At 48.7% G+C, this 15733-nt stretch overlaps 1 protein-coding gene across 1 annotated transcript in view; it reads left to right on the forward strand.

Moving 5' to 3' along the window:
• Window positions 1-15733, forward strand: part of NTRK3 (neurotrophic receptor tyrosine kinase 3) — a 264227-nt gene that overhangs the window by 145730 nt on the left and 102764 nt on the right. The window contains exon 13 of the mRNA XM_087829119.1: window positions 5859-6047. Within this exon, the coding sequence (XP_087685245.1) occupies window positions 5859-6047 (189 nt within the window). The remainder of the gene's footprint in view (window positions 1-5858; window positions 6048-15733) is intronic.

Here is a 15733-nt window from a genome sequence, read left to right on the forward strand (position 1 = left end):
TTTAAATGAGATAAAATTGACATATAACATGAGTTTCAGGTATACAACATGACTCAATATTTGGATATATTGCAAAATGGTCACCACAATAAGTCTGGTTAACATCACATCACATAGGTACAGATTTTTGTGTGTGTGTGATGAGAACTTCTGAGATTTGTTCTCTTAGCAACTTTCAAATACGCAAGGCAGTATTATTGACTATAATCACCATGCTGCACATTATATCCCCAGGACTTATTTATTTTGTAACTGGAAGCCTGTACCTTTTGACTCCCTTCACCCATTTTCCCCCACCCCCACCTCTGGCACCGGCATTCTGGCCTATCTGTGTGCTTGCTTTAGTCTTCTTTTCTTTTTTATTTCTTAGATTGCACTTGTAAATGAGATCATAGGGTATTTGTCTTTTCTCTGTCTGACTTAATTCACTTACTATAATGATCACGGCGCCCATCCAGATTGTTCCAAATGGCAGGATTTCCCCCTTTTCATGGCTGAGTAACATTCCATTGCATGTGTGTATAAATGTGTACATACATATATAATCACAGCTGCTTTATCTCTTCTCCTGCCAGTGGACACTTAGGTTGTTTCCTTGTCTTGAGTATTATAAATAATGGTGCTATGAACAGGGGGTACAGAAGTCTCTTTGGCATAGTGTTTTTGTTTCCTTTGGATATATTCTTAGAAATGGGCTCGATGGGTCACATGGTAGCCCTATTTTTAACTTTTTGAGGAACCTCTCTACTGTTTTCCATAGTGGCTGCACTGATTTACAATCCCACCAACAGTGCACAGGGCTTCCCTTTTTTCCCACATCCTCACCAGCACCCGTTTGTTGATTTTTTTTTATGTTAACCATTGTGACAAGTGTGAGGTGATATCTTATTGATACGCTGAATCTAAAGCTTCCATGTGGAAGTGATGCATATCTCTTCTGCTCACTTTTCTTTAGCCAAAGAAAGAGATGGGACAATGCCCGACTTTAAGGGGGTCAGAAAACTGCAGTCGCTCCAGGTGCCGGGAAGTACTTGGTGAACTGCAGTCATGATGGCCACAGCTCCTAAGAGGGCTTTCTGAACTGCTAGGTGAACTGAACCTTTGAAGGAAGTACAGGCATAAATTAAGGAATGTAGAAATGGATGGATCCCGGACCGCAGATTTTACAATTTAGCTATAAGGATTGGCCTTGATTGTCCAGCGTTAGCTTACCTGGTTTGGTCCAGCCTTGAAAACATTTGGTGATCTAGTCCTAGATGCCTTGGTTCAGATGTCTCAGCTTGACAGGCTCATGTATGCACACCAAGTTGTGGCTATTTATAAAAGATACTGGATGGAAGCCATACTATTGAGGAACTAATTTGGGGGGAAGAAAAAGAGCATTGGAGATTAACCTAGGCTCAGATACAGACTTCATCATTCCTGAGTAAATTGTGTTTGGAAAGCTAAACTTAACTTGGGGATCAGCTTTCTAGTTGATCAAATGGGAATAACAGTATTTTTTGAGGATCAAATGAGAACAAGTGCCTAGCAACATATCTGGCATACAGTAGGTTTAATAAATGTTAGCTTATTTCCCCTCCCCCCTTTTTTGTTATAACCACATCCTTAGGAATGTGAGTCATTTGCGGGGAATTGGAGAGGAACCATTTCTGCAAACTGGCTGGACAAATGTTGTAGTGTTGAACTAGTGGCTGGATTTCCTTGGGGCCAGAATTCTGAGGATTGGTTATGTTTTGTGACTTAGGGAGTTGCTAGAACAGAGGGGGTTTTAGGGACAAGGAAGGACACTGGGGAAATCATTTCAAGGAGGCTCTCCCCCTGGTCTGAAAGGGGCAGTGAGTGTTTCTGTGCTCACGCATCCCTGGGGAGGCTGCTGCTCTTCCCACCATTTTGTGTGGCTCTTTTCAGCTTTTGCAGGGGACCCTGAGTCACCAGAGGCTTCTGCTATGTCCCCGCAGTCCTCATAGCAGTGTGCAGCCCTCCCAGTTCCTCTGCAGCAGGGGCTCTGTCCGCTACTGCAGTGCAATTCCAGCTAGTGTCCTCACCAGAGACCTTTGCTTTCTGGGGGAAACTGAGTCCCACATTGGAATCAACCACTTAGGAAAATCTGAGCCATTCTCAGCTCTGCTCCCTATATCTTCCCATGGAAGGAGCAAGGAGGGAAAGAGAAAGACTGGAAAGACAACTTGGATCGTGCTGGACAAGACAGCTGCCGGGGGCCATCAGCTTCCTCTGATTGCCCAGTGGTTTTACTGTGACCTGGCTGGAAGAACAAAACCCAGCACAGGTCGGAAAGGGGGAAAAAGGCACCAGTTTGGGAAGAGAGTCATGTGACCTGTCTGAGTAGACCTATATTCCCCCGGGGGTCTCACAGAAGCTTCAACTCCAGAAAGGATATAAGCTTGTTTCTCTTTTTTTGTTGTTAATTAGTGCTCCCTAACAGAATAAGTGTGTAATTAGGAATAGATTAGTGACAGTGGAGAGGCCCATATCAGGGACTAGACAGTCTGGGTGTGCCGAGAGCTCAGAAGTCGGAGCCTGACTCCTTCTGACCGCCTCAGGCCTCAGCTGTTTCAGGAAAGCAGAACTCCCCAGACAGCTGAGGTTTTCCCTTTATTACTCGTCCCTTCTTCATGTCTTAACACCTCTGTGCTTATTAAAGTGAGAGGAGAAATGCTTCCTCTCCCCAGGGGCTACAGGTCTCTGGGTTTCCTTTCCCTAGAGGCAGCTGACGTGAGACCCGGCCAGAGCTGGAAAAGGAACTCGGTTCCTAGGGTGGACGCTGGTGTCTCCCTCAGTGGCTCTCAATCCGGAGCAGTTCCGTCACCCCAAGGGGTATTTGGAAATGTGTTGTCTGGTAGGTGGGGAGACTGGCATTTTAGCCCTTAAAATTTATTAGAGCTCATTTTTTTAGAGCAGTTCTAGGATCCCAGCAAAATTGAGTGGCAGGTACAGAGAATTCCCATATACGCCCTTCCCCACACATGGACAGCCTCCCCCATTGTCAACATCCCCCACCCGATGGCACATTTATTACAGTTGATGAAGCTGAGTGGATGTTAGCGCTCGCGTCCAGGGATGTTAAATGTCTTGCCGTGCCCAGCACAGCCCTGGTGGGGAGCTCCGCCGGACTCCGCCACAGGCAGGTGGAGTCACTGCAGGGGCCTCCTCTCCCTTCCTCTGAAGAGATGGGGCTGTGTACGCTTTGTTGGCTTTTACATTAAGGCCTGTGGTTACGGAAGAGTCAGGAACAACGGCGTGCTGATGGGCAGGAGTCTCTCTGACATGTGTTTAGTTGAATAGAGCAGAGCGGTCAGCGGCACTGGGAAGAGGAGGAGACAGTGAATCACCTGTAATCCCTCAGGGCGAGGCTAATGAGGTGATGTGCTCATGTCCCCATTCTCAGATTTTTAGTACTTTCCCCCCTTTTCTCTTCTCTCTCTGTCTCCCTCTGTCTCTCTCTTCCTTTTAATTAGATGTTGGATCTTTGGATGGAGTCTTTAATTTTCTTATCTTTTCTTTCCTATTTACAATCTCTTTCTTTTTTGTCTGACTTTTTGGAACATTTCCCTGACTTTATTTTCCACTCTTTGACTTTGAAAGTTTGATGACCATACTTCCCAAGGACTCTTTCTTAGACTGTCTAACTGTTCATGTTTTAAGTGTCATCTTATTTTGTGCCTTCATTTATCTCCCTGAGGATATCAGTGATGTTTGGAAAAGGCTTCTGCTGCCTGCATCACCCCCGTTCCCTCCTGGTCCCCGATTACTGCCATGCTGAGGCTTCGTTGTGGTGTCTGGTGGTGCTGGGCTGTTCTTCATACTGAGGAATTGAGCACTAGAAAGTGACTAAGATGTTGCTTTGTGCGCGCGGGTGGGGCTTGTCAACTATTGGGCTTCACTAAGGCATGATCTTGGCATAAGTTTGATTTCACTGGGAAACCCCCAAATGTCACTACCTAACTGTCGTTTTTGAAGCATTGTTTCTCCAGAGCAGGGTTCTCTAATCTCCTGCAGGGGGCGGTGTGAGGCGAGACTGGGGGTGGGTGGATGGGTAGGCAGTGTTCTTCCTGTTTTCTGTTGTTCTAGGGGCAGGAAGAAGGGGTCCAGCTTCACGCTTTATCCCGGCCTCCTCTGAGCCTTTCAGGTTCAGTTTCTCTGGGAATAAACTACGAGCTCTGATGGGATGGGGGCGAGGTGATGGCCTGGGTTCCTTGTTCCAGCCTGAGCCTCACCCCAGACTCTGGGTACCCTATCCCTTCAGGCACCCAGCCTCCTCCACAGACCTGGCTTCCTGTAAATGTTCCCTGTGCAGTCCCGCTGGCCCTTTTTTCAGTAGCTTCCCCCTCTTGTAAGCAAGCTCTCACCTTCCATTTCTCATCTTCCAACACATTATTGAAATATTTTATTTCCTCTTGTCTCCCTCTTCCTTCTGTTTGTGCACAAATATTTTTTTAATTTCTTCATACTGTAGTGGCATTTGGGGATAGAAGGGGGGTTAAGACCAGTGCTCAGCTTTCGGTGTTCAACTGGAATCACTATGAAGTTTTTCAGAAAGTTTACACGGTGTTTTCAGGAACAGGCCTCTTTTTGCAAGGCGAGTGATTGCTGCGAGTATTGGGCAACTACTTATTGCCACTTTCCCACAGTCAGACATTTTTCGTGGGTTGGAATAAGGCTGTCTGTGTGACGGAATGGAATTCTGGGTCCTCAGTGTGCATGTGCCAGTTTTCCATTTAGTTCTGCCTCATTGGCACTTCATCTCGCTGTGTGATGAGAAGCCTTCTACTCATAAACTTGAGGAGATGTAATGGATTTCTGCCCTGGAAATATTCTTCAAGCCGCAAAACCAGATCACAGCAGGTGGTTTGTCTTGGGACCATGTGTCATGCAAAGCAGCCATTTAAAATGCCGGTTGTACGAAGCCACAAAGTCACTTTATATGACTTTTATTTGTATGTATGGGAGCATTGCGTCACCAGAGTCATTGCTCTACCAAGAACCCCACATTAAATATCTTTGTCAACCTGAGTTTGTAAATAACCATATCTACTGGGTTTCTTCTTTGGGTTGGAAAAGGGTGGCATTGGGGTTGGCGAAGATGCAGATGCTATTCTTTGAAGCCATCAGGCAGTATAGATCCTCCAAGAGTGGGACAGCTGGCCCAGATGCCTGTAGGCTAATAGTGATGGAGCCTAATTACTGTCCCTGTGAAAGCCCAGCCCACACTGGGCTTATCTCCCCATGGGCTGGGGACAGGTGATGGCAGATCCAATGAAAGTTCAATTTCTGTAGGTATCTGATGGCCACTGTGCAAAGGCTGTCAGCCTCCAAGGCCCTATTGAGAGGTTCTAGGTCTCAGGTGTACCTGGGACTCACATGGAAGCTCTTTAAGTCCAGATGCCCAGGCTGCACCCCCAGACCAATGGAATCAGACTCTGTGGGGCGGGACCCAGCATGGGCAGTTATTCACATTCCTAAGGGGAGAAGGGACAGTGTGCAAACTGCTGCTAGGTCCTTTTTAAAAAAATCCTACTGTTGCTATATAAGCTAAGAAACTTATTTAAAACTTTATTATTTCGAGCTAATTTGGATTTGGGGAAAGTGAAAATTTATGTCATAGTCATTTCGGTTCACTCATTTATTTTTATGGTGTGATGCGGTAGATTTTTCTCTCATGAAAGAGAGGTAAAGCTTGGTTCTCTAAATTGAGAATCCAGGCATCTGGGGAGGTGCTTCTACTGGATTTTGCTCCTGTGGAAAACATGGTGGCAGAAATAGTGAAAGGGTGTGTGGGTGAGGCCAGGCACTGGCACACATGGCTTCACCAATCCTGTCTCTCTTGGTGTGTGCAGGTCCCGTGGCTGTCATCAGCGGCGAGGAGGACTCTGCCAGCCCGCTGCATCACATCAACCATGGCATCACCACGCCGTCGTCGCTAGACGCCGGACCGGACACCGTGGTCATTGGCATGACCCGCATCCCGGTCATCGAGAACCCCCAGTACTTCCGTCAGGGACATAACTGCCACAACCCAGACACATGTGAGTACTGGAGTAGAATGTTGTCCCTTCTGGGGAGGGGTGGGTGGTGTGGCCATAGGCCATCTGCCTGGGGTTCTGGAACCTTCTGGGGTGACCTACTACCTGCTAACCTCCCACTCTCTAAGAGACCTTCCCTGTTTGTCTCAAAACTTGAAGAATATAGCCTGGGTAAGAGGACTCTACAGAGGTCGAGTCCAGGAGCATCCAGGAGGCAGGAAGCCCAGCCCCACACAGAAAGGTGCTCCCAGTAAGGCAGGGGCACAGACAAGGCTGGTCTTCTCTGTAGACCTGGCCTCTGTAGTTAGGAAATGTAGCCTGATTCTGTCCTGACTATAGCCACTAAGGTTGCCAGACCCTCTACCCAAGCCTCCATGAGAGGGGAAGGGAATGAAGGACGGTGAGCACCATTTAATGGAAACATCTCTCCAGCTGTCCCTCCAGTGCCCCAAAGTGCACAGTTTCTGAGAATCTGATCATGGCCACAGTGCTAGGACCCCTCACTCCCCACTGTAGGTGTCTCATTCAGATTGAGGGCTCAGGGAACCTGTTTCATCCTGGTCTCTCCCCTTCTGTTGGTTCCAGCACCTATCTCTCTTTGTATTTCTGCTGAGCTCTCCTGGGGCCTCTCCCTGCTCTTGAAGCCTCTTCGGCTTGACCCTCCAGCCAGCAGGTGTTCCCCTTGCTGGATCCTTGGGTTCAGCCTAGGCCCAGCAACCGCAGTGCACACCCTTCCCCTCCCACTCTCCTGCCTCACCCCCACATGTCAGCTACTTCAAAAGGGAGCACAGAGGCCCCTGGAGACTGCCTTAGAGCTGGAAGGGACAGAGAGGAGGGCTAGGCTAAGGCCTCATTATAGAACAGGAAAACTCAGGTTCTGGGGGGCTGTGGGTTTCTCTTTCTCCCCCCAGGCTTCTGCCAGTTGGCTCTCTCAATCTCTCGCTGGTCCTAGGGTTGGTCTAGGAAGAAGTACATCTGGTCTTGCTCCCCTGTCTGAGCTCTCTGTGCTTGGGCCACACTCTTTGTAGCTCACAAAACTGTCACTGCTCCCATGGTTCGTCTTACAGCAGAGTGGGCACTTGACTTCCCCATCAGTCTTTGCTTCTGGTCTGATTTTAGTGAGAGGCTTACCACAGTGGGAGGGACCGGGCTTGAATCAGAATAAGGTCATCATTTGTCTCCCGACATTGGGTGTCCTCCAGAATCTGTTACAGGTCTATCGATGCCCCCTGCCAGTGTTGGTTAGAGGAAGGACCCCTGGGTCCCAGGCAGGGGAGAAAGATACCTGTGTTTCAGATGCAGAGTGGGGCACACGGTACAAAAAATGGTTCTGCTCTGGGGAGAGCTCTTGCCTCAGATCAGGCTCACCCTGGGTGGACCTGGGTGTGGTTGGGAGGAGAGCCTTCTGTGATCGCAGCATGGGTCACACCCTGACTCAGGTGGATGTAGCTAAGTTTTCTAGAGTGAGGTTGGTATTTGAACAGAGACTTAGGCCTTGCTGTTTTGAGTATACAATTGGTTCTCATTATTCGCGGTAGTTATGTTCTATAAAGTCGCCGTGAACACTGAATTAGGGGATGGAGAGACTTTGCTCCTAGAAGAAATAGAGGGCCAGGTTCCTGCCAGTCTCCGGTCACAACAGTTTCATCAGCTGATCAGTACATAACCTGTTTGATGCGTGCTTCTGTCAGCAGAAGAGCCGATGGGGTTAATCTGGCACATGGGAAAGTTTCCTCCGGGCCTTCAGAGTAAGTGGGAGCCCCGGAGGGAGCTGTGGGACCTGAGTGTCCTCTGATGTCAGGAGCCCGCACCCAGGCAAGGAGCTTTCGCCCGAGGAGACCGCAGGGAGGAGAGCCTTTGTCGTGTAGCTCTGGGGTGTGGGCTTCAAAGTGGCCTTTCCAAGGCTCTGACAGGACTTCTGTGTGAAGGATGAGGGCAGGCAGGCTGACTGACAAGGACTTGAAGGGACAGGGAACAAATAATACCTATGGGAGGAAATTCATGAGGTGGCTCCAGATTGTCAAACCCTCTGGTATCAGGGAAAGTGGCCTTTTCAGGGAAGTGTTGCATTTTGTCCTGTCAGTAGACAGCCTATGGCTCTTAATTTTTTTCAGAAAATGTGTGGCAGCAACAGATACTGTGCAGGAACCTTGTCAGTGGATTTGGCTGCTCCTCCCTCTGTGTGTCCAGGGCTGCCTCTGGTATACTGGGGGGCCCTCCCCTCCTCTCCCCAGTATTTACAGGCTACAGGCCAGGAGGCAAAGGCCTCATCAGTCCAGGGAAGTGACTCCGAGACACATCCCCATCTGTGATGAGACACCATTATAAATAATTAAAGCCACACACACCTTGGCAGATAAATAGGCGGAGGACATCTCTGACCCCACGGATAGGCCGGTCACTCCTTCGGGGGACGGCAAGAAAGGGGATTGAGAGAGGGGAGATGCTCATATTTTGGGTCCCTCTCTGGGTCCCCCAGGGATGCTCCCCTCTGATTCCCTTCCTCATGCATTTAAGATTGGTGGTTACCAGCAGGGAACGGGTTTGGGGTTTGGGGGAAATGGGTGAAGGGGGACAGATGGTAACTAGACTTACTGTGGTGATCAATTTGTAAGGTAAACAAATACTGAATTACTATGTTGTATACCTGAAACTAACACAATGTCGTAATATCAATTTTACTTCACTAAATAACACAGAAAAAAACAACAACGTGTAATGTGGGAGGAAATCACATGGACACAGCTCTGCCCGACTTTAGGCCTCGTTTCCTCATGTCCCCCCGGGGATTTAGCACAGAGATACTTTTAATTCTCCACACGCGTGTTTATCATGAGGGGTGGGGCCTCTGCCCTGCGTGATTGGAATACTGCTCCTCTCCCGGAGTCTCACTTTCTATCTCTCTTCAATCTGGTCCACAGCATTTTTCATCACGTGTCAGGGCTGCCAGGGCATTGAGAGATCACCTCGTACGCTCCAGGATTGGATGCTGCATCCCCTCGCCCACGTTCCCAGCAAGTGCTCTACATCTGACATTGTCTTTATTCTCAGTTTATTCAGCCTTTCCAAGGATCCTGAAAGAGCCAATGAAGATGTTCTCACCGGGGAACATGTACAGAATCCAAAACCCAATGAGCCCCCCTCATTGTTTATTTAGAGCCCTTGGTTCTCAAAGGCATCAGGAAATGGATCCATCCCCCCTGGTCACACAGCCGATTTGGGGTCAGATCCTACAGAATGAGGCACACAGGGGCCGCTCTAGATGGGTCACTGGGGAGAATTATGAGGTGTTTGTAGCAACGTTGGGCTCTCGATTATCTTTGTCCCCCTTGTGACAGCCCTGGGGCTGCAGCAGTTGTGCGTGTGCTGGGCTGGACCACTGGCTCCCATCTGAGCAGTCTGCTTTGGCTCTTTCCCACAGGCCCCTTGGAAGGCTCCTTGGCTCTGTGTAAGGCCCTGGGGTTCTCTGCTCATCCCTTTCCCGAAACCCAGTCTCAGAAGACAACTTTACCTCTTGGCTGAGAGAGCAGAGGCCATCTGGGGAGCTAACCTGTCTTCTCCTTCTCTCCCTCTCTGTCCCCTAGGCAGGACTCCTGCTTTAGTCACAGGTTGCCTCTGTCTCGGAGGAAACAGAGACCTGGCCTCCACCTTCCCAGAGTCAACCGTCTCAACCTCTCCATCCCTTCGCGCTCTCCCTTCCTCATGTACCTGCACACAGGGCCCTCTCCCACCCCAACTAGCCCACCTTTCCCTCCCCTCTCCCTCCCCTCCAGATGCTGTCGGCTTCCTCTGCTCACCACTAAACTCCTTCAGGCTCCCTGTCCTGCATCCCCGCTTTCTTTCTGTTTCCCCGTGAGCTCTCCATCCTGGATCTCTTTGTGAAACTTGACCATGTTCCTTTGAGCCTCTTCTCTTTGTTAGCATCTGAGTCACCCACACTGTGCTGACTTTTCATCTGTTCAATAAATATTTATTGAGGTTTGTGTCAGGCCTCTTTTAGGCTCTGGAAACAGTGGGTAATAAGAAATGCATGGCCCCAACCCTCAGGGGCTTCCTGCCGACCATGGCTGATGGCCGAGATGCAAGATGGCCCCTCTGCTCCCTTGGGGCCGCTCCCAGGGCCTCCTGTTTTCTGTTTTGACTCATCTGCTGATGATCCACCAGCCTTTATCCCTGGTTGCTTCTTTCCAGGTCTCCAATCCCACCTCCAACCCATCTCCCCTCCCTGCATTGCCTTCACACTCTTTCCTTCCTTTTCACACCCTGGTCTTTATTCTGTATCTGACTCTTTTCTAGCCTCCTCCTGGGCCCATGCCAAGGAGGTGACCTTTCCCTCCTGGGAACCCTTTTCTAAATGCCATGCTCTCATCTTGAACGACTTTGAGTCAAATCTCAGGTCATCCTGTCACTTCTCAAATGTGTGTCTTGTTTCCCAAACCTGACTTTAAGCTTATTCCAAAAAGTCACTCTTATGTGGCATAATTCTTCATTTTCCATAGAAAACACAGCATGGGACTAAGGTCAGAGACTATAACAACTGTGTGTCAGATGATGCCTGGCGAGTGTGTCTTCACTCCGAGGCCCAGGCTCTCTAGAGGTGCCACAGACAGTGGGAAAGGCCCTGGATCTGCACTGACAGTTTCCTTTGGACCAAGCACAGGGCTGACATTTACATATTTCTCTCATGCGATCTTTTACTGGCTCTCTGAGGGCAAGGCTGCTGAAACCATTCTGCCCCAGACCTGCTGACACCAGCACCTGTCCTTTCCTACCTAGTGCATTGCCCTGCGTCCCAGTGGACCTTAAGCATTTACTCCGTACCTCTTGACCCTATGGTTTAGGTTTACAGACAAATGCAGCATTAAGTAGAGAGAGGACTCATATACCCCTCACACTCTCCAACCACAGTGCCCCTTATAAGTAACATGTCGCATTAGTAAGATACACTTGTCACAATTCATGAATCACTATTGATATATTTTTATTAACTAAAGTCCATGGTTTACAGTAGGGTTCACTCTTTGAGCTCTACACTTTATGGATTTTGACAAAAGCCTCATGTCGTGTAGCCACCACTGCAGTATCACACGGAGTAGCTTCACTGCCTTAAAAATCCTCCGTGGCCCAGCTGTTCATCCCCCCCACCCCCACCCCCACCTCTGGCAGCCACTGATCTTTTTCTGTTTCTTCAGTTTTGCCTTTTCCAGATGTCATGGGGTTGGAATCATATAGTGAGTAGCTTTTTCAGGTGGGCCTTTTTCACTTAGCAATATGCACTTTAGGTGCTCCCATGTCTTTACATGGCTTGAGAGTTTTTTTCTTTTCATTAAAATAATACTCCATCCTTTGGCTGTACCACAGTTACCTGTTCACTACTGAAGGACATTGTATTCGTTTCCCAGGGCTGCTCTCACAAAGCACCATAGACTGGGTGCTTTTAAACAGGAGTCATGCCCGGCTGGGCGTGGCTCAGCAGTTGAGCGTCGACCTAGGATCCCGGCAATCTGGGTCCGATTCCCGGTCAGGGCACATGCCCGGTTGCGGGCTTGATCAATGACTCTCTCATCATTGATGTTTCTATCTCTCTCTCCCTTGCCTTTCCTCTCTCTGAAATCAATAAAGATATATATATTTTTAAAAAAGTATTTTTTTTTTTTTAAACAGGAGTCCTTTATTGTCTCACTGTTCTGGAGGCTAGAAGACTAAGCAGGTTGTCTGTGGCCACTGCCTCTGAACCCTGTAGGAGAATCCTTCCTCACCTCGTCCCAGCTCCTGGTGATGGTGGTGGTGTCCCTTAGCTTGCAGCCCCATTGCTCCAATTCTCTGTCTGCACATGGCATTCTCCCTGTATGTCTGTCTTCTTATAAGAACACCAGACATATTGGACGGGGGACCCACCTACTCCAGTATGACCTCATCTTGACTTAACTAGTTATATCTGCAGTGTCCCTGTTTCCAAATAAGATCACATGGTAAGGCACTGGGCGTTAGGACATCAACATATCTTTTTTGGCTGAGGGCACAACTCACCCCATAATGGACATCTTGATTGCTCCTAATATTGGGCAGTTACAAATAAAGTTGCTATAATCATTTGTGTGGACACACGTTTTCAACTCATTTGCACAAATAGGTGTGTGATCACTGGATCGTATGGTATGAGTATGGTTAGCTTTGTAAGAAACCCCAGATTGTCTTCCAAATGGCCAGACTAAGTCAAGTCCTTTAGATTTCATGTGCGACTGGCCTCCACTGAGCAGCTCCTGTCCCGAGGTCTCCAGGTACCTGTCAGCGCACACCTGTCTAGAGTGTGTGTATGTTCACATGTGCATTTGTATAAACCTTTCTTGTGTTCTAAACTATGCCAGCAACTGATGACTGTATCATTCTTATTGGACGTTCACATAGACTAATAGTGAGTCCCCTTCACTGCTAACTTGTCTTTGGTCAGAGGCCCATTGCCATGTTCACTACAAAACGGTCCCCTTGACTTACTGACCAATGTGCTCCTGCCTTCACAGGGTCTCACAAACAGCTAATCATCATGCTTCTCCATGGACTGACCTGAGCTCCCAATGGCCCTCATCCTTTCGGGCATCTCGTTTGGTGCCCCAAGGCCTCGCTGATGCCTTCTCTTCCCCGTGCCATTTTCAAGTTGACTCTGGCCTTCCAGGCCTCCCACACTGATTCTGTCTTCCCCACGAGTCTCTGCACTTTGAACCAAAGGTGTGCATCCTGCCTCAGCCCCTCCTGGCTGGTGGCCTTTTCATGCTGCTTCCCCAGATCTCCCTCTCGTCCTCCCCAGCTGACTAAGAAGCTCTGCCTCGGCATCTTCTTCATAGGCCCTCACTTTCCCAAGGCTGTCAGTACCCCATCTGTGGTGGTTCCTTCCGACTCTCTCCTTCATTCCTCAGTCAATCAACAAACATCCGTCGAGCTCTTATTAGGTACCAGGCACTGTGACATGGGCCCTGGGAGTGAGTGGAGAACCCACTCTTTCTTACCCCTCTTTGGCTATATTGCAGCTGTTTGAGGACCTGGGTTCACTCTCTTTTCCTAGGGCAATGCGTGGTGCATCCCTCTAACATACCAGCCTCCATGGCAAGGACTCATACAGATCCAGAGCTGGAACTGCTCGGTCTGTGGACTGTGTCCCTTTAACCTGGACCAGTGACTCCTCCATCAGAAGTGAACGAGTGGCTTGTCTCTTCCTCTCTTCTGAGCCAGTTGGCCGTGGGGCTTGCCTTTTCTGGAAGAGTTGCTGCCAAGTCCAGCTTCCCAGCTGTGGCGGGAATGCAGCCTTTTGTGCGTAATACAGTATTAATAGTGCATCAGCATGATAGAGATTTCTGTCATCTTCTATGCTAACAAATATCACTTAGTGTGGGGTAATGATGAGTGTTTATTCCCAGCCACTTAGTTTAGCATAATGGACTTGCAGATGAAATATAGAAAATGGGCTCCTTCATCTGGGAGACTAGGGCCCCTGCTGCTGCTACTGCAGGATAAGCCTTTCTAGCTTTTTCTCCAGCAGAAGTCCTGGTGGATTTGTCTGATGGAAGGAAGGGGATCTGGGTACAGAGCCGGGCTGGGAGCTCCTCCTCTGAGAGGTAGCTGAAGAGAGGAGGCTGGCATAGCAGGGGTGGCTGTTTGCTCCATGTGGTTGATTTAGACAGCAGGCTTGGCTATGTGTGACACAGGAGCATAGGACCCATGGGGTGGGGGGGCGATTCTGATGCATCCTGTCCCTCATTCTACTGCTCAGGTCTTGCCAGTCCCCATCAGGGGAACCGTAGGTCAAATCTTGATAAAGGTCACAGTGATACCTGCCTTAGTCCTTTTCACTGCTTGGGTATCTCCAGGTCGTGCTTGCCAGCCGTCTTTCATGCAACATTTTCAGTGGACATAAATTAGAATTGTTCCCCTTGGGTGTTTCTTCAATCCTGTTTTTAGATCCAATTAGACTAGTAGCATACCCCTGAGGATCCCGAGATGCTACACTCAGTGAGCCCGAGGAGGAAGGGATTACTTAGACACATTACCAGTGTCCTTTCTGTCTGGAAAGAGCTGATGGTGCCAGAATGGGGTGTCTTTGGGAACCAAGGCAGTAAGTCCTGGGCCCATATGCTTGAGCTCGTCCTGAGGGTCTCAGCCCCTAGAGATAAACTTCTTTTGAGTGTTGACTCCCCAGCCCCCTAGATCTATGTGTAACCCAAGCATGGCATTTTATCATTTTTTTTCCCTATCACAGGAAGAAAAAAAATCAAATGATGTCATTTACCCCAAATTATCTGAAAATGCTAGACATGAGCACACACTTTGGAGCTGTAACCAACTAGTTAAAAGGGACTGACCCATGTCCATCTCCCTGAGCCAAGACAGCCTGCCTTCCCATTGGACACCATGGCCTCACCTGCTCTATGCTTTCTGCCATAACCACACACTCAATGTTAGTAGCTGCATGCAGTCATGCTAATTAAGTAATTAGACATCATTATGCTCACTGTAAATACACAGTAATTGGTTTTAAAAAAGTTCTTCAGGGATAAGTGTGTGCTTCATGGTGGAGGAGGTAGAAGCTGTCACTTCCTGGTAGAACGTGAACCCAGGGGAGGCTGTACCCAACAGCTGAAAGCAAGATGTGGGGTGGGTCCTTGGTTTCTTGCCCAGACCCCTGGAGCAGAAGGACTGCTTGTCATCTTGGCATGTTTTGGCCTCAGTCTTGTCTTCAAGTAGTGGAAGCATTAGCTCCCCTCCAGAGATTCACTCCAGCTCAAGATTTCCCAGAGATATTTTTACCCTTTTCTCCATCCACTGCATTCAGGCGCCCAGCCTGTATTTTAAGGGGGATGGTTCTGAACTAGCCAAGAAATACACCAAGGGGTCAGGTAGGAATCTAACTTTGGGCTTGATTGCTGGACTTAAGAAGTTTTCTTGGACTTAAAGCCAAAATGGGCTTCTTGATGCCTCTCCCAGGTCTTGAACTTGGGGTGCACAGACAGGAGTTGTCTATCCAGTTGCATGGAGGGTCATGGTCTGCCTCAGCTTTGGAAGTCAGGAAGCTTAGGGGCTCCCTGAAATATCACACATGCAGAGGGTGTCCCCCTTCTTGGCATTAGCCCTGCCCAGAAGCGAAATATGATGGTAGAAGATGGGTTTTGCTCATCTCACCCATCAGATAAGCCACTCACTTCTCACAGGGAGGAGCCAGAACACAGATTGAGGGAAGGGCCGGGGTTACCTCCTATGTCTCCAAGGAGACAAATTCCTCTTTTATGGGCAGAGGCTAAAAGGCAGGAAAAGGGAAAAAATACACCCTCCATCCTCAGAGACAGCAGGGGGATTTGTTAGTGTTGGTCCCTATTAGTATTCTCTTTGTAGAAGCCCTTTTCCAGGAGAAAATGGTCATTTCCATTTCCTATGAATGAGCACATGAGTCACACTGCTGACGGGAGATGTGCCAAAGAGGCTGGGAGGTTCTTGTTGGCGTTATGCTGTATTCTTAATGGTCAGTAATTACTAAAACCCAAGTTCACCCTCCTCTTAGCCAAGAAGGCCAGAGTCCAGCTGTTCTCCCATCCTCTCCCAGCTGCTTTAACATAGGGCTTCCTAAATCTTGCTCTGAGGGTTATTAATAGGTGTTTCTAAAAAATAATGTTCCACGGTCAAATAAGTTTGGGAAAAGCTGG

Source organism: Miniopterus natalensis, chromosome 22 (assembly GCF_054644295.1).
Source record: "Miniopterus natalensis isolate mMinNat1 chromosome 22, mMinNat1.hap1, whole genome shotgun sequence".
Taxonomy (NCBI): Eukaryota; Metazoa; Chordata; class Mammalia; order Chiroptera; family Miniopteridae; genus Miniopterus; species Miniopterus natalensis.